General features: G+C 36.5%; 1 protein-coding gene across 7 annotated transcripts in view; it reads right to left on the bottom strand.

Annotated features, from left to right (window-relative positions):
* Positions 1–5154: 5154 nt before the first annotated feature.
* KDM5B (lysine demethylase 5B) overlaps positions 5155–19863 on the bottom strand; it is a 54463-nt gene continuing 39754 nt past the window's right edge. For 4 of the 7 annotated variants that reach the window (XM_014059300.2, XM_014059301.2, XM_087720256.1 and 1 more), the window contains 12 exons: positions 19197–19321; positions 18401–18551; positions 16832–16946; positions 15861–16216; positions 14727–14865; positions 14106–14285; positions 13047–13205; positions 12176–12661; positions 9355–9466; positions 8072–8199; positions 6514–6822; positions 5155–5989 (listed from right to left, as the gene is read on the bottom strand). In XM_014059300.2, coding sequence (XP_013914775.2) covers positions 5852–5989; positions 6514–6822; positions 8072–8199; positions 9355–9466; positions 12176–12661; positions 13047–13205; positions 14106–14285; positions 14727–14865; positions 15861–16216; positions 16832–16946; positions 18401–18551; positions 19197–19321 — 2398 coding nt within the window. In that variant the 3' untranslated portion in view covers positions 5155–5851. Of the gene's footprint in view, positions 5990–6513; positions 6823–8071; positions 8232–9354; positions 9467–12175; positions 12662–13046; positions 13206–14105; positions 14286–14726; positions 14866–15860; positions 16217–16831; positions 16947–18400; positions 18552–19196; positions 19322–19863 lie in introns of those variants that run through there. The other 3 variants (XM_087720258.1, XM_014059302.2, XM_087720260.1) reach the window with 3 other exon arrangements.

The raw sequence follows: 19863 nt of genomic DNA, 5'->3' as shown, positions 1-19863 counted from the left end.
CCGAAGAGCGCCCCTTGAGGCTCTTAATACACGCGTTAAAAGGAGCTTTTTAAAAATCGCCTTCATTTTTTTTTAAATTCTGCCCCGAAAACGAGTCTCTTCCAATTAACAAATAACAGATTAACAGAGTTGGAAGGGACTTTATGGGTCATCTAGTGCAACCACACCACACCACACCCGCTCACGCAGGAGACCCTACCTGCACCATTTCTGACCAATTATTGCCTGGTCAATACTGTATGCTACCTGTACCGCATTGCCGATCTTTACTATGACCAATACATGTAGAATAGGGAATGTCTTCATGTCGTTGCTGACAGGAAGAAGCCAAGCAAAATGTCGTAAAGCGGTCTTGTCAGACAACAGGCTGAATTTATGCATTTTTACTCGGAAATACAGGTAGTCCTCGAATGACGAGCTCATTTAGTGACTGTTCAAAGTTAGAAGGGCACTAAAAAAGTGACATATTACCATTTTTCACACTTACGACCATTGTAGCATCCTTGTGGTCATGTGATGAAAATTAAGATGCTTGGCAACTGGTTCATATTTATGATGGTTGCAGTGTCCCCGCATCATGTGATTGTCTTTTGCAACTTTCTGACAAGCAAAGTCAATAGAGAAGCCAGATTCACTTAATAACCATGTTACTAATTTAACAACTGCAGTGATCCACTTTTTTTTATTGATCTCATAGGCTAAGCAGAACTTTCCTCTGTGGTTAGAAGTGATCACCCGGGAATGCTAGGCCTGTTGTTGTCAGTAGACAGAGATTTAGAAGCATTCTTATTTTGACGATTCCTACTTGGTGTCAGTCTAATAATTCCTTAAATCAATTGTCTGAAACTGAAATCTAAGAAGCTTTGTGGGATCCAACTACTTTGGTCTGTGGTGAAACTTAGGGCAGCCCACTGAAAAATGTGACAATTTGTTTACAGAAGAATTCCATAACATGTAGTCCTCTCCTGAGATTTATTGTAACTCCCATTGTCCCAATTAACAAGTATTACACTGATTTGATTGAACTATATTTCAACTCTGAACAGCGTAGAGTTAAATTGTGTTTGAAATACAGAGAATGTCCTCCTTTGCTTACAAACTGGCCTGAAAACAAGCAAAAATCAGGCATGCAACAGCTTTTCAGACAGGTTGGCATCTCGAATGGCCCTGTTAAATTTCAGATTTCAGATTAAGAGTTGGAAGGGACTTTATAGGTCATCTAGTCAAGCAGGAGACCGTACACCATTTCTGACAAATGGCAGTCCAATCTCTTCTTGAAAGTCTTAAGTGATGAAGCCCACACAACTTCCGAAGGCCCATTGGTTGCTTGTTCGCACTGTCAGAAAGTTCCTTCTTGTTTTTAGGTTCAAACATTGGAACACTCTCCTTGGTCAGTTTCCATCCATTATTCCTTTTCTGGCCTTCAGGTGCTTTGGAAAATAGCTTGACCCCCTCCTCTCTGTGGCATCCCCTCAGATATTGGAACACTGCTATCATGTCTCCCCTGGTCATTCTCTCCACTAGACCAGCCATGCCCAGTTCTTGTAACCATTCTTCATGTTTTAGTCTCCAGTCCCCTAATCATCCTGGTACATAAAGGTATACAAAATTGCAGTGTGAATTCCCAATTCCTGATTTAAAAGCGCATTTCAAAACTTTGAATGTCAGCTGACTAGCAGTAAAACATAGACTCTGGATTGCACATTGTTACAAACCATGGTATAATTTGGTGTTGGCTTGGGTATTATGTATTCCTGCTAATATGATTTCCAAATAATGGTTATGGCTTACAATATAGGGTAAACTTAAGTTTTGGTATGATAGAGAGGTGTCTGTTTGTTTCTAACTTTTAGTCATTTGGCCACCAAAATCATCATTAGTGATGCTCTTGCTGTTAGGTCTGATAAAGTAAAGTTCTGCAGTGTGAGTCTTACCAGTTCAAGGTTGACTCAGATTTCCATCCTTCCCAGGTTGGTAAAATGAGGATGCAGTTTGCGGGCAATATGCTGACACTATAAACTGCTTAGAGAGGGCTATAAAGCACCGTGAAGTAGTATATAAGTATTAACTGCTATTGCTTTGTTGTTATTGTTAGTCACGAAATTGTGTCTGGCCCATCGCAACCCCATGGACAATGTTCCTCCAGGCCTTCCTGTCCTCTACCATCCCCTGGAGTCCATTTAAGCTCTTGCAGACTGCTTCAGTGACTCCATCCAGCCACCTCATTCTCTGTCACCCTCTTCTTTTGTCCTCAATCATTCCCAGCATTAGGCTCTTCTCTAGTAAGGCCTTCCTTTTCATTAGGTGGCCAAAGTATTTCATTTTCATCTTCAGGATCTGGCCTTCTAAAGAGCAGTCAGGGTTGATTTCCTCTAGGACTGACCAGTTTGATAGCCTTGCAGTCCAAGAGACACGCAGGAGTCTTCTCCAGCACCATAGTTCAAAGGTCTCAATTCTTCGGCGCTCAGCCTTCCTTATGGTCCAACTTTCACAACCATACATTGCAACTGGAAAAACGATAGCCTTGATTATACACACTTTTGTTGGTAGGGTGATGTCTCTGCGTATGCCGTCTAAATTTGCCACAGCTTTCCTCCCCAGGAGCAAGTGTCTTAATTTCTTGGGTATAGTCCCCATGCTATTGCAACCAGTAGATATATAAATGTGAAATAATTCTCATCAATGAGTAGATACATTTCAGTTTATTATCTAGCTGCATTTTAAGTAGGCCTCTTGATTTGTCTTGATTTTTTAAAGTGAAAAATTAGAGCACACCATAAAGGAATGTAAAGTGTATGTGGTGTATGGATGTTTAACATTTAACTTTTTTTGCTGACAAGAGAATGTAGTAGTCCAGGTCTGAAGAAAATAAGATTTCATACACAGAAAAGTAAAAATAGCAGTGTCCCTCTCCCTCTCATTCTTCCTTCCAGGAAGGTTGTTTTACCAACTCTTTTTCATATTTCAGGAGGATATGATTAAGCACCGAAAGGATTTTATAGTAAAACTAATGTAGGCCAGCATTGTGAAATACTGATTGTGAGGACACCAAATAATAAGAGAGAGAAGGCAAACATATTTCATACACAGGGATGTAGAAAACAACATAATCCAATATACTGTAAGCAGGAGAATGTGAACTCTAAAATGCTGCAAAAGAAGTACAGAGCCTTTAATATAATTAAGAATGACATCGGATGAGATTTCTTTCCTTAGAAAAGTGCATTCTTCTAAGGTTTTGGATTTACTGTAACATTTATTATAAATTTGATCCTGTTGTATATATATTTTCTTGTATGTTGGTTTAAGAGTTCAAAAATGTAAATCTTGCTTTTTCAAAAAGAAACACTTTTCAACTGGATTATAAATATTGACAACAAATGCACTCATCTACTAGTAAAAATATTTTGTCCCAAATTATAGTCCAATGCTTTCAAAGAATAAACAAACTTAAAATGGGATGATATGACAGAGAAGGCAGGCTTCCAGATCTGATAGGTGGAATTGTTTAATAGAAGGAACCTGGAGAACATCAATATTGCTGATTGACACTGTACCCAGACAGATAGAAAATAGAGGAGTTAGGTGGTCTCACAAGTAATCAGATTATATACCATATAGCTCCTTCTGGGTAACAACCAGCATCTTCAATTGCACCCAGAAGCAATGATGTTACAAAGGCATATTGAAGTGTTGTGGCTCAGCAGGAGCTGTTGGAGCTGCAAACAGACTCCGACAGTGAGGGGCCCTATGAGTCGGCTCTGGAAGATGTGGAGGACACTGGACAGGGTTCCGATTCCGAGCAGGGACCAGAGAGGCTGGTTGGCCACCAGGAGGCGCCTGAGGCATGGAGCAGCGGTGAATGCCAAAGGGAGTGTGCCCATGACGTCAGGCCTTGGAGCAGTCGGGAGGAGACAAGGGAGTTGGTCCTGGATGCCAGGCAACAGATAGACGCAGAGAACAACTACGCAGATACAGAAGATAATTGGACCCAGGTGGTCGTAATTAGGCTCCTCTCAAGAGAGTATATAAGGAGAGACTTTGGGAGGAGACTATTTGCAGGATTCAACTTAATTACAAATGCTGGAGAAGCTCTCGTGTATATTTCTTATCTTGGAAGTCTGGATTGCTGCCAAGGTCTTGTCAGTGTGTTAATTTACTGTGAATAAATTGTCTAGCAGTATTCTTGTCTTGGAGTGCCTTGGTGTATGGAGAGGGGGGTCAGAATATTGAAGTATGCTTATTATTGCCTGTGCTGCTGCATTCTGGACCATGTGAAGCTTCTGGATGGTCTTCAAAGACAGTCCCATTTAGAATGCATTGTGATAATCAAGTCACAGGATAACCAGGGCACAAGTGGCCATCTGAACAGCATCCTAATTTTAATACAAAAGCTTCCCTGGCCACAGCTACAACTTACTAATTAAGTGATATGAGTCCAGGAAGGTCCCCAGATTGTGCATCCAAGATTAAAGGTGGAACTTGCTAAGATTTGGGTAGCCCAAATACAACAGCCTTCAAGCACTGAGACAATCTTGGGGAAAAAAAATCTTCTTCCATTGCATTTACATCCTACCTTTCCTTTGAAACTTCCCAACCATATATATAGCAATATCATTTCATTTTATTATCCCTAAAAAAGCCAAAACGTAGATTGGGCTGAGAGTGAGTGAATGGCCTAAAGGCACCAAGTAAATAATATAAACATGTAACAATTTGAACCTGTATCGTGTAACTCTACAATACCTGAATTCCTTAACTTGTTCCTTACATCTCAAATGTTTTTCTTAATGACAAATGTAGCAATTTTTCTTCTTCCACATTATATTCAGATAGGACTACTGATCTAACACAGCCTGTTTCTAAGAATCATTTTCCTGATTCTTAGTCATATTTGCGTCTACTATAGGTAAGAACCATCATACAATTGTACAAGATTGTCCACATATATGTCGCAAAATACAAACTACCAGGTTTGTCCCATAGGTGACCTACAAGGAGTCTTTTGTCTCTTTGATTTTTTTAAAATAAGGCTTGCCAGGATGAAAAAGAGTAATAAATCTAAATATGAAATAGCATAGATTCTTTTAAAAATATTGTGTGAAAAAGTGCCATAGAAGTGGCTGCAATTCAACTTCTGTAAAGACGCCAGTGTTGAATTTTGTAACATAACCATTTGTTTATTCCACAATATAAACTGCAACATTTGATACAAGCTACCAAAAAAGAAAAAGCCAAAATACAGCTGTGGCCATTACTTTACAGAGCTTTCCTGTCTCCTACATCGCTAGTGTCATCAGTGATACTAGAACCTAAACATTTGCTTTCTGTACATTAACCAATGCTAAAAGCACCAACACGCTGTTTGGAATTATAATTCCAGTCACTGAAAGCAGACACAGAAGTTATTGCTCAGATAAATAAATCTAGTCTACAAAATCAAAATGAAGGAAATCTAACATTTTAAAAAATGTTCAAGAGTAAACAGGGATTTCTTCAAAAAGAGAATTATGGGGATGCTTAGTGCATTGCTTTGCACCTAAACAGAGCTGATTTAAGTGTGCTGGTAAATTCCAAAGAGGTAATTGAATGCTATACATGAAAAGGTGCACATCTTGAAGCCTTCCAAACTGGCGAAAACCCCCAGACCAAAAGAGTCATTTCAAACCTTAATAACCACAAACAGTTTAAAGAATAAAAATACAAAAGTGTCAAATTGTTTTAAGTCTGAAAAAATGATCCCATGAGGACAGAAGTAGCACCATTTGCAATGTGGCTCTAAGACCAGCCCAGTGGCTTTATGGAGAAAAATATCTTTCTCTTCTACAGTCCCAAATGATCATCAAATGATTTACTTTCGATATGGAGAATCCTTTCTGGTACAGCTTGTACAAATATAGTCTTCTTTTTCTGCCATCTCTGGAGAAACACCCACACACACTTGATGAAACCATTGGTTGCAGCAGCCGTCACACTGGACCCAGTCCACCTAGACAGAAAAAAATCCAGAAAAGTCCTCAATATATAGCATTATTATATATGTCTGTCAAAATTTCAACAATACAATATATGCCATACTACCCCCAGGCCTGGTTCTGAATACTATGCCTTAAGAAAGAGTTTGATAACTAAGATCCTCCAACAGTATAGAAAACAAAATGCTAATTTTCTATAGATATAAAATGAACCATGTTGGAGTATTATTATTTAAGAGACTTAAATCATTCTAATGGTCTTAAAATGTGAGATATATATTATAGGTGAATGCGAGAAGAAATTTGTTGATGATAAAAGCAGCTTAACAACGAACTAGCTATCAGGATTGCTGGTTTTGCCCCTCAATGAAAATTTGTGAGCAGATGGAACAGTTATTCAAAAATAACTTAACTCTGAATTCCCTTAATTAAGTAGGGCAATGGAATAGATAACCTACAAGAGCCTGTTATTATTATCCTTCTATTATGTCCTATATTTTTTATTCCATTTACTCCACAAGTTTTTGTTTCAATTTACCTCATCACCTTCAGGCTGTAGACAGTTGTCAGCTGGACAAATGGCATTCTCATCTTCAGAGTCTTCCTGTTCAGAGAATGACATTTCTGAAAAAAGCAACTGACTTTCGCCAGTATGCTGAATGTCAAACAGCCCCTCTCTTTCTAATTTGCTCAGCTCCCTCAAATGAGTCAATTTCATTTTTTTCTTGTTTGGAGCTATTTTTCTTACTCTTGCTCTCATCTCACTGCAGAATTTCTCTCTTTCAAAGCGTCTCTTCAGCTTCTTTTCCATAGAACAAATTCCATCTCTCTTCCCTTGACAATCATTCTACAAGAAACATATTTTAAATTAAGTACTACATAACCATTACTTATAATTATTTTTTTCATGCAGCAATTCTCTGTGTACAATATAAAAAGCATATTTGTAGCAATGTACTAAACTTTTAATTATAGAAATAATCTGTACTTTGTCTTGTGTAGCTTTGCAATGACTTTTTCTTAATGCTTATGTAAGCTTGAATAAAAAATAATAAATATTTAAAAATTTGGGAAAGGGATAGTGTGTTATCTGGTAAGCATGGATTCTACTTCTAACCAGTATTTTCACTTTTGCATTGGTATCAAAGCCTACAATCTTCTTTCCTTTGGCGAGAAATATGCTTTCACTATAGGCAAAGTTTATGTCTCATGGAAAGCCCTGGGGGCCACAAGTGGTATTTAACTTTTTCCAGTATCTCCTAATAGTGGTCTATATTGTTCATATCACCAGCCACCCCTTCTCATTTCCCCTCTACCTTCACAGTGCTTGCTTCCCCAGGTATTAGAGAAGAGAATATGGAAGGCCAAGTAAGCAATCAATCTATTCTCTAATATTCAAGAGGCCAAAAGGTGGAACAATGGATTTAAATTATACATGAAAGAAGAGTCCACTGAATGTTAGAATAAATTTCCTAACAGAAGTAAAATTTCAGAAATAGAATCAATTATCCAGAGAAGCTGTAGGTTCCTTTCAATGGATATGTTCCAAGAAAGGATAGATAGCTATCTATGAAAGCTCCTTTAATTTTTATCCCTACACCGAACAGGAAAAGATGGGATGGCATCTTCTAAATTCTACAGGAAAACTTGATGGCCCCTCTCCATTATAGCCATCTCCACAGAAAGTCAGGAAGCACAATGGTGCTGTTTAGGAGGGATATACAAGAAGAGTGAGATTGTCTGGTGGAATCTTCCTAGTGGTTGGTAAGCATAATTAAAAAGAGAAAAGTCAAAACAGTATCTGCATTAATTTAGTTAAATCCTCATAAAAATATTCAGGATCCCACTGCACTCATAATGTCATGCTGAGGAATGAGCCAATAAATGTACGACTGGTACAGCAGGAAAATCACCATGGACACATTGATGTGTATGCACTGATTAGCCACGTCTACAATGCTTGTGTCAATTTTTAACATTCTGAAAATACCCTTGATTATTCTTTTATAGCAATTATTATTATTATTTTTTAAACTACTCTTTCAGAAACTGTGCCCAGGGAATGCTAGTTTCTTACAGTCTAGTTCAGTACTTACTTTTTCACTTGTTGGTCCTACTGACTTTTCCTTTGTAAATAAGATCTCATATAGTTCTTGTATTTCAGGTAGCGATACTTGTAGTAATTGGGCTTCCATCATTAGCTCATTCAATTCTGTACTTATGGCTACAACAAATCCAATATGGATTTTTTAAATTCTCCAGAGGTGACAAAGGAAATTCATTTTACAAACACTCACTATATATTTGTATAATCATGTACATACACACGTGCATGCATACATACATACATACATTATATCTTATCCATAAATATTTGATTTATAACCACAAAATGAGAAATGAATTAAATGAATTAAAGATTGAATAGAAAAACAGAGTACAAAAGATGCAAAAATTAAACAATGATAAGAAACAGTTCCAGACATCCTTCATCAATTATCACTCTGCAGGATCACAAAACATTCAAAGAGTGTCTAGGAGAACTCGTTGTGACCAATTCACACAGCCATTTCGTTGTGGCCAACTTGCCACAGGATAACTTTCCACAGCCAATTTGTCAAGAGAAAACTCACCAAAGTCAATGTGATAAATATCTGTCACTGTTTCATTATTTTCATTTTTGTCCATTTTCACAAAAATGGAAGTAATGTCAAAGAAACAGTGGCGGATAACATCACATTGAGTTATCCCACGTGGAGCGAGTTGTCTCATGGTGAATTGGTCGTGATGAGTTGTCCCATGGAGAGCTGGCCATGGCAAGATGGCCACAACAAGTTGGCCATGGTGAGTTATCCCATTCTGGTCCAAAAAGCTACGTTTTCAATGCTTTTCTAAGATAGAGCAGCGAGGCAGCCAAATAGACCTCTGGAGAAATAGTACTTTAGAAGGCGGGAGTGGCAACAGAGAAGGCTTGCCTCTTGAGATTCCACAAGATGTATTGATTGGTTGATTTTAGAACGGAATTAGGTTGTTCTACTCTAAACAATTCTGGACAGTGTACAATATATTTTATCATACAATGCATTTATGGCAACACATGTGCCATAAAAAATCCCAACAATTAAATTACAGGCAAATATGAAAGACCCACCAGCTTCTTTAACCGGGGATGTAGCCAGATTTTCTGGCTATTTTTAACACAAGCAGGGTGGAGACAAGCTATATCTTGGGAGGGATAGTATTCCATCAGATAGTGTTATTTAACTGAGAAGGCCTGGGGCACACTCATCCTATCAGATCTCAGTACGGTGAGAAACATGAGAGATCTCATATGTATTTAGGATTTTATACTTCAATACCAGGAAGTAAAAATACTTACTATGAAGGGGGATGCAATTTTGTCCTGTAGAAAAAGGTGAATGTAAATGTATTGATCTGTTATTCCACTCGTGAGGCAATGAGAAAGATGTGGCACCAATTGTCTGTGAAACCTGATTTTAAAAAAATTAAAAACATTTTTATTGTAATAATCTATAAAGAAAAAAATTGGTTATAGAATTATAGCTGTCATTTTGTACCAATTATTTGGACATATCTCTAACAATTTCTGATCCATTGTATTTACTCCCACACTTATCGGCTTTTCACCCACGTAAACCAGGGAGTCACCTGAACAGTTTGAGAGCATATATGTTATTATCCACTTTTAATATCAGTACTTTTTTAATATATTGTAAAAAGTAATGTATATTGCTGGTCTTTGACTGTAATGAAGATATATACTATACTTTATCAATGTGGCCCTTTCTTCTCTACAAGTTGTACAGGTCCGCTTTACACTATGAATAATTACTTTTATGAAATCAATTGCATAAATAGCCTAGGCTGAGATTATATTAAAAGATAATTAAACTGAGAAGACATCTATCAATAGCTATTACCAATAAATAGGAAATAATTAATGAAAACCAGTTACTCAAGGAAGAGAGAAGCATAAATTGCTTCTGCATCTTATGCATAGATAACATCGCAAATCACAAGGAAAAACACTAGACAGACTTCGCTCTGAATAAGTCTTTTTCTTATATTATTATTCTTTTCCTTCTTTTTCCAAATTCTCATTCCCTCCCCCGTCAGCAGATTTCGTCCAAGATTAACTGAGTTTGAGATTGACTGTCTCAAGTAACATCAGAATAGCTGACTGAAAAGTACTCTGAAAGTCCAAAGCAAAGGGATTATTATACACAACTTCATTATAACAACCATGCAGATCGGAAAGAAAAAGGATCCAAGGAAAAGTTATATATTCACTTCTCTGTGGTGTTTTTACAGTGACATCAAGTAACTGAAATCTGTAGGTAAAACTGGTAAAGGGCAATATTCATGAAAAATATGTAATGCATGCATGCATACATACATATATGAATTAAGACTGAAATACCTGAAATAGTTTGAAATACATTGATAACATTTTATCTGACTATTAATTGCTCAGAATTTAATACTGTGCAACTAGTATGTTTATTATTGGATCAAGCATGTTCACCCATTTATATACACACTATATTCCTCCGCACACTGTATACTGCACTGTTGAGTTAATTAGGCTTTTATTTACCATTTCAACAAATCATTGGCCACTATCCATTCTGAAGGAATGGACAGAATCCTCACAGCTATCAGTTCAGCTACTTGTGTTCAGGGCCGACACTTCTGGTTAAGGCCTCCAGAAGATGACATGCAATTGGGTCCAAGCTATGGTTAACACCTCATTTCAAGACAGAATGATGCCATATAGCCTGAATGACATGGCTGTGGCGTGCTTTGTGGGGTGCCTCAGAGTTCCGTTCTGTTCCTGTTTAAAATCTATATGCAACTGCTAAGTAATTTCATCAATTGGTAAGAAGCTAAATATCATCAGTATGCTGATGATATTCAATTATATATCATAGTCCTAGGCAGGCAGGCAATGCCATTCAGGTGCCGACCCAGTATCTAGAGGCTGTAAGAGTCTACATGGGGAGAAAATGGATCCAATATAACCTTGCTAAGACAGAATGATTTAGAGCTTTTGGCCTTTGTGGATTTGAAGAAATATTGAATATTTGAATTCTTGATGGGAGTAGCACTCCTATGGACAGAGCTGGTCTACAATTGTGGATTCTCTGAGACTCGTGGCTCCTGCTTGAGGGACAAATGAGAGTTGTGAATAGGAAGCTTTTGCAAAGATCCATTTTATGCAGCAATTGTGCTCATTGATGAATTGAGAAGCTTTGCTCTAAGTCACTCATGTCTTGATCACTTCTCAGTTCAATTACTGCACTATACTCTACATGGGGCTGTCCTTGAAAGCCAACTAGAAATTACAACTAGTCTAGAACTCAGTGGTGTTTACAGCTGCCCCTCAGTTTGCCTATTATCATACCACTGTTTGAATTGTACTGACTTCCATTTTCTTTCCAGGTACAATTCAAGGTGCTGCACATCCAGTGAAAAATCTACATTGGCAGAGTTTCAGGTGAAAATTATCTGCCTGCTCCACTGCCTGCACACACTACAGGTTGATTCTCTCAAATATGGTTTTCTACTGATACCTAGAAAGCTTATTGTCTTAATAGTAGCTCTTGCCCTTCTCCCACCTGAAATCTGGCAAGCCCCCATTCTTTTAGCTGTCCAGAAAGCATTATAAAGATGGTTTTCCTCCCAGGTATTGAGATAGGGTGATGCTGGAGCCTAGAAATTGTGGTTTCTCATGTATTGAAAACGTTGGTTTAAGAGTAGTGGCAGTTAGCTTTTTTCCAGGATATTCTTAACTATTATTCTTTATGTTCTTATCACGGGTGCTATGAACTGCCCTGAGTTATTAGTTTGGGGAAGGAAGGAAGGAAGGAAGGAAGGAAGGAAGGAAGGAAGGAAGGAAGGAAGGAAGGAAGGAAGGAAGGAAGGAAGGAAGGAAAAGGAAAGGGAGGGAAGGATCTGTTGTATCACTTTTCCCCCTTCAAATCCACATCCCTGCAGGACTCTATACCTAGCTGATCAACTAACAATTTGTAAAATCACTATAAATGTTTATACTCTGCAGGCCACATATCCATTAAATTGATTTTTTTTTTTGCTCTTATTTATCTAAAAAGTAAAATGTAGCAGCATTCATACTGGTATTCATATAGCACTTTGCTAGGATATAACTAGAATCTTACCTTATTGGTCTCTTGCAACTGGCCTGCCATGGTTTGCCATTTGCTGTACAATATCCCTGAGTCCACTTTGTTTGCTAAAAGTTTTATATTCCCTGAGGATAACATTTGTTGTGCTCTATGTTGCCAGTTCACGGTTCTCTCTATCATATACCGTAAGGCATCTCCCTCAGGCAGTCTCACCCGAATTCTCTGTAAAGAAGCCAGTAAAGGTAGAATCTTTTCTAAAGGTGGCTTTTCGGATCTATGGCAGTGAGGGCAAAGCCATACCCAAGGTCCCTGCAAATTGCTGGACACTGAAACACAGCTGGTATGGAACATTCCTCTGCATAGCTCACACTGTATCATTGGTGCTGCCGGCTCTCTCTGACAGAGGCAAACTTTGATCTCTACATTCTGTTCATCAGAAAAGATTTTTTCTTCATTTATTGCTCTTAGAGAATGCAGTGCTTCCATTTCTTTTAAACGGGCTTCACCAAGCATGGCCATCTGATAACGAATTACATGAAAATTATTTAGAGACATTTTAAAAAGTCCCTAAAATGTTCAGTTACAATTTGCTACAACTCTTGCAAAAAAAGTTCTAAGAAAAATGAATTTTTTTGAAATGGTTCACATTCTGCCATTTGGACAACTGTTAAGGTAATTTTAGATGCCAGAATGCAAAGCTTTACTTTTCTTCACAGAATGCATTCAATTAAATGGATAGAAAAATCTGATTTTACTTTAGTAACATTAAGAATATATATTAATATTCGAAGCAAAAAAGGTAGTAATGTACAATTCTGTCTCTGAATGGAAAAAGAAGCTTCATAAAATAACAAGCTTTATAAGCACATAAATTCATTAAACACATTTCAGAATGAATACGTACCGCAGCTGCAGTTTCCTTACATTCAGATAATGCTCTTTCTAAATCACATAAGCTCTCAAGTTTGGGGCTCTTTTTTTTCCCATTTGGAACGGATTCTTTTGTTTTCTTTGTTTTTCTTTTAAATCCTGATGTCCCAATATCACATCTTGGACATAACACCTGGCAAAAATTAAAACTGTCATATTTTCTTCTTGTGTATCACAGAGCAATGTGTTCTACTAAGCCTGCTCTGGAGGAATGAGAGACCATTCAATAATTATATATAATACATACATTATCTATTTCTAAAAGCCTTCATGCAAATTTGAACTTACCCAGATTAAAAAATGCCAACTTGCAATTTAAAGATTGGCAGGTACTTCCAAAATTTTACAAAATAATTAATAGAACTAAGCCAGGGAGGGGGGAAATGCTTGCCTACAATACCAATAGGTTAATACCCTGGATTGTAGCATGTTTTTTCCTTCCTCATATACATCTATGAGCCTTGACAATTGAAAGAGAAATATTCCACAGCATAATCCTTCCCAATTATCAACTAAAGTGCTTTCTTTAGGTTCACCTACATGATCTGCCAGCACAAACACACACAAAAATAAGCATAAAAGATTCCTCATGTGAGGGCAGAACACTTAGCCTAAGATCAGATGATCTGTTAAAATAACATGCTACTTGTGACAAGCATCCTGCCCAAAGTGTGAGACTAAACTCCCTGTCACTGCATGGGCAGATAAAAATAGCACAAAACCCAAACCTTGCTTCTACTTTAAATAAGGCTTGAATTTTGCACTGAGAAGTTGCTGGCTTTCTTCTTTGTTGACATTTCTAATTAATGTTTAAAAAGAGAGAGAAAAACTCCAAGGAACTGTTACATTACAACCTACAAGGCTTCTAGTTCCATTATTGGCCAGGGCAAGCCCGAGATCTCAGAAAGAGTGTTCATCTTGTAAATTCCAATCAAGCATTTGACCAAACCTTAATTCTTAATTATCATTTGTTTAATTACTATGATAGCCCTAAATAAATTATCTATTCACAGTAAACGTGGAAATAAATTACCTCCAGAAGAGAATAGGAAGAGTCCTCAGACAGGAAAGTATTGCTTGCGCACTCTTTCCAAACTTGAACTTCAGCTACTAAAGACTCCAGCCTTGGCAGATAGTCCAGATGAACCGGAATAGAGCGACTTCTTGTAATAAGTTCTACAAGCATATCCAACACAGGTACACGTCCACCAGCCTAATAAGGCAGAAATGTTACAAACATGCAGTGAAGAATATTATAATGAAGTTGAAGATATACAAAATGAAACCAGACATTAGATAACAGCAGTCATTTTTGATTTTATAATGTTTTATATTACTTACCATTGTAAGCAACAATCAACTATATTACTACTTTTATAATTTGTTAAAGCTATAAAAGTAGGCTATTAGAAATAAGGATTTTTAAAAATAAAAAATGTGTATCTATATTGCTGCAGAAGCCTTATACATTTTATAACATACAAGAAGTCTTCTACTTTGTTGGTTTTTTTAAGAGGACTCATTAGTCTTTTTTAAATGTCATTTACAGTACATATTACAGCAACTGCTTATAATCAAACATCACAGAGATCTCAGAAATGAAAGTATAGAGAAATTAAAGCATCACTTGCAATTATTAGATTTTTCTTCCTACCTGGAGGCTCTCCACTTCTTGTAGCCAGTCTTTGGCCTTCTTTACAGCATCTTTCAAAGCGATTCCATTTGGAAGATAAGCAGGGATAACATCTATTTCCTTCACTGCTGCTTCAAGATTGCTTAATGACTGTCGTGGTCTTAAAGTAAAGGAAACACAAGAGTTCTGTCAGGCCTCCCAAATTCAAAGGTTTCTAAAAAATGTTCACTATGACACCATACGTTAAAGTTTGAATTATACATTTATAGGTTTAAAAAAAGAATTAAAACTTTATTGCATTCCTCAGTGTGGAATATTATAGTGTGAACTTGCTATGAAACCATAACACTTTATGTATGACTTGCTTTAGTCCCCAAATTCAAACTTTTTGATATTGTTAGATTGCAGCCCTAATCACTGATTACTGAACATGCTTGTTAGCAATTCAGTACTGGAAATAGTTGGCTTTTGGAAGAGCATAGGCAACCTGATATATCAGGTTGTCTTCTACTCTCATCAACATAGCCAGCAAAAAGAAGAGTATTGGGAGCTGCAATCCAAAATACCTTAAACTTCCAAGTTGACACTATCACAGGGAAATGAAGGTGTCTGGCATTATGTGAATGCCTGTGGAGCACGTCAACATTGGCATTCTGGGAAGTTAGCAGGTAAAGTTGCAAATGACAATCACATAACCACAAAGCACTGCAACCAATCTTAAATGTGAACCAGTTGGCAAGCAGATTGCAATCATATGACTGCAGGGTGCTGGGACAATCAGAGCTGGAAGAACCAGTAGTAACCACTATTGGCTCATAACTTCAAACTGTCTCTAAATGAATTATTGTATGTCAAAGACTACCTGTACTATGTAAAACTATTTCCCTTTATTTTAAACATTATTAAGTAACTTACATTCTCAAGGTAATATTTAAAATAAGAATCAGCAATGAAATTGCTAACAGAATATGAATTATTGTTTACCAAAGAGAGATACCTTTCTTCTACTAAAAATACAATTTGATGTTGCTTTTTTTAACGCTAGCAGAACACTTTTTTTCATTTTTATTATAGGTTGAGGAAAAATAATAACTTAAATCACTGAAAAGCAATGGGAATTTTAAGAGTTCTGAAACAAGAAGACTCATTTTCTACCTGGCTTTTATCAGAGTTCTAGCCTTGTCATCCCAGTGTTCAGACACTGTTAAAAGTTCTTGGAGCCTGGCCATTGCCTTCTCAACTGCAGGATGAGGTGCTAGTCCAACACCAGAGTCTATGAGTCTTCTCATATCATCCAGAGTAAGAGAAGTGTGGTCCAAGCAAACATTTTGCACATCTTCCAACCAACGTGCTTGTTCTAAGCGTAGTCTTAATTCACCAAGCTGAGGAAGGTCAACATCAAAGTCAAAACTGACTTCTAAAAGTTCTTGCAGTTTTGAAGCACTGGGGATTTCTTCAGAGAGAAGTTTTTCACTGTATTTCTGAAAGTCTTCTACACGATTAAGAAGATCCTAAAATATGAAGCAGTGAGAATAAGTAAAAAATAAAATTTTCAAACCAGAACTGTAGCTATTTTAAAAATTATTTTAACAGCATTTTTGCATTTACTGACAAATAATGTATATTACTTCTGCAACTAAGTGACAAACAAATCAGAATGCAAGGTATGCTTCTCTCAAAATTATTTACACTACAGTCTAAATTAATAATGTTTAAGGATTTAACAATTCTTCACTAGATTTGCAGTGGAGCATCCTGCCCTGTGCCTAAATGGATCAAATTGGATAAATCAAGAGAAAATAAAATGCTAAAAGAATTTTTAAAGAGGTTATATAAACAATCTGGCTTCATCATAGGTCTCATGTTGGCTGTGGATAGGTTCTCACTGAACCCGAGGCAATATCTGTCACTTGGGACTCTCCTAAAGCATTCTGCTCAATTGGCAAATAAAGGCCATGGAATCCCTGTTAGTTCATACAGTTTATTAACTGGCTTATACCAAACAGATCTACAATGATATTTACTTATTCAAGTTCCTGAATCTTTGAAAATATAAGAAGGTATATTTATATCTATTATTTGGAGGAAAAAAATTCTAGTTTATTCCATTGATAATTCCAAGTTACCTTCAGTAGTGTTGTTTGGTTAAGGACACATGGTAAAGCATGCAGTTGTCTAACAAATAAGCGGAGTTCATTCACGGTCAACTGATTTTGAGATTTTCCTCCTCCAGACCGGTATCTGCAATTACACAGAAAAAGTTTTATACCACTAAAGGGTACATTAAATACATTTATCTTGTTATTTCATCTTTATTCAACTAACTTATTAAAACAATACTTGTTAATATGTAAATATTTTTCTCAAACCAGCTATCCATTAGAATCATAATCATGTGAACAGATTTTTATGGTCCACATTTTCTGTGTTAGCGATCTAATTCTGCTGTCATGTCATCAATTAGAACAAGAATGCACAATATGTGACACCTGAAAACTTTGCATACAACTCCTCCAGCATCATGGCCTCCTTTGAGGACCACACTTAGGTATTTCCACCAAGCCGTCTGCACAGTTCAGCTAGGCCCTGGTGTCCACCAGCCTGAGATCTTAAACCCAAATTGTGATATAAACCACCAAAATTTAATGGGCAGTTAACTTAAATGGCAGATAGGGATGTACAAATTCTACAACTATCCTAACTTTAAGGTGGAAATCTGAGATGGTAGAAGGCTTAAGAGATATGTGAGATATGTAAGAAGTAATTCTGATCAGCCTAATTACAGTTGGATAAAAACTATTAGAGAAATCTAAGAGTATTGAAACATTTTGTGAAATGCATAAGGACTTTTCCAAGGCCAAACCAGTGTTTGTGTGTGTGGAGGTGGGTGTACATAAGCGCATGTTCATGCTGCCATTCAGATAGTAGTTAAAATATCTTGCTGCAAAATCCATAGGTTACAATTTTTTATGTTCTCCCAAGATGCTATTAAATATATAAAGAAGAGAGTGAAATAAATTCAGTGAATTCACTGAAGACTTATAAAAGCTTTGCATTATTGCCTGTTGGGAGTTTAATAACTCACTTGGATTTGGGAAAGAGTTTTTTAAATAGGTCTTATTGTCTTGGTCAGGGTTACTAACTGGAAGCAGCAAAAGCAACATTATTTAATGTATAAATACTTTGGATTAGATTAAAAATTACTTCAGTGGACTTTTTTTGCTTATTCGAGACATTTTATTCATCTTGCATTGTCACTTTGTTATGCTAACAAAGTGGCAATGCAAGAAGGGACAATGAATGGGTAGAAAGAAATAAGAATGAAAACGTGAATGAATGAAATCCTCAAACAGAAGATGAGAAAATTAAAAACAAAAGCATACAAAGCATATGAAGCTATGCATTCATTTGGTGGAAACAAGGATATTTGGAAACACAGAATACTATATACTAATACTGGGAAGATATCATGAATGTTGTCGGCAAAACCTATATTAAACAATATTTCCTTTTCTTATGTATTGATTTCTTTGATTTACTTACTCTTTTGTGCATTGCATAGTGTTATTTATTTTGAAAGGAAACTGCACAATAGGTATGCACATAGGCAAGTTTCAGTGCCAATAGTAACTGTGACACCTATAGTGTTTCCAAACAAACACCACAGGAATCTAAATCTACCCACAAAAACATACCTTGTTTGCCTCTTGCCATTGAGAAGTTGCTGTGCAACCGAGGCACATTTCTCTGCATCCTGAGTAACTAATCGAAGATGTCGCAATAAATCATTGTCTGGAAACTTTCTTATTTCTGATTCTTCAATTAAAGCTTTGAAATTCATGAGACCTTTAGGAGGATAACAGTTTTTAGTTAAGAAATGTGATTTATTATTATTACATTATTGCGCATTTCTATAGCACAGGGCTATATCAGGCAACATATTTGTACAGTTAATTCTATCCATCCATTTTGAATATTTTGAGAAGGCCTACTGTCTCTTCTTGAAAGATTCCCGGTTGAAACATCAGGCACTCTCTCCACTAGGCCCTGGTTTATGGAATGTTATCACTAAAGGCTCAGACATGTCTTTGCTTCTTACGTTCAAAGTGTATCTCCTTTTTTCAATAAGCATTTAGTTCTCTTTGATTGATTTTTATTTTATTTGTTGGTTTTATATACCACCTGTTGAGAGATGAATCCTGTGTGTGTGTGTGTGTGTGTGTATTTTTCATGCATCTTTATTATTTACATTTGTTTTTACTCCATTCTTATACATCACAGAGTTGAAAGTTAACAGATATAGTTAGCATAAATTAAAAAAATTAAATTTATGATTGCTTAGTTATTTTGCTATATAATCTGATATATTATGTATATTTTCTTAACTAATTTGCTTTAGTTCAACAGGATTCTGGAATAAACATGAATACGATTGGATAATATGATCTCATAATGTTTAACTACAGTGCAAAAAATACAAAAGATACATACTTTTTTTATTATTAACTTTTGCCTCTAAAGCTTCACTGACGTTAGAAGCCCATTCATTGTAAGATTCTGCCCGCAACTTAAGTGCATTCATCATTGGATACAGTTCATCCACTGTATGTCGATACCTGGAGATATTATAGAGTTCAAACCATTATTTATAAATTCTAAATATTGTGGATTTAATAAAAAAAATACTTCTGCAATGCATACAACAGCATGAAACACACTGCTATGGTACAGTAATAATTATGTAGCTGATGCAAAGGGCAGCATCAGCTTTGCCTAGATTAGTTCTACAATGGCATGTTTGCTTGCCTCAGTATTATAAGCCTTTAGGGTTATTAAGGGTCACTAAATTTCTAATGTTATGTCAAATTTATATATTTTAATTTATAAAACTTTCCAATTGGGAAATCATGTGACAAGGTACAAAATTCCTCCTTTTGACCTCAGTATCAATTTTGATCCATTTCAGATAAGGTAACAAGTCTTCTGGTGGTCAAAGCTATATTAGGACATAAACAAGACATATCTTCTACAGACATACACTGTGCTGAGGTAGTGAATCCTAATCAGTATTTGCCTGTGCTGTACTTCCTGCCTTTACGGTGTGCCGCCCAACAACTCCAAGTAAAAAGATCACAGTTGTTTTTACAACAAGAGGAAG

The sequence above is a fragment of the Thamnophis sirtalis genome, unplaced genomic scaffold (genome assembly GCF_051295495.1).
Source record: "Thamnophis sirtalis isolate CommonGarterSnake01/CBP01778 unplaced genomic scaffold, rThaSir2_p1.2 scaffold_7, whole genome shotgun sequence".
NCBI classification, from domain to species: Eukaryota; Metazoa; Chordata; class Lepidosauria; order Squamata; family Natricidae; genus Thamnophis; species Thamnophis sirtalis.
Note: the sequence above shows the minus strand (reverse complement) of the source record. Positions and strands in the feature narration are given on the sequence as shown.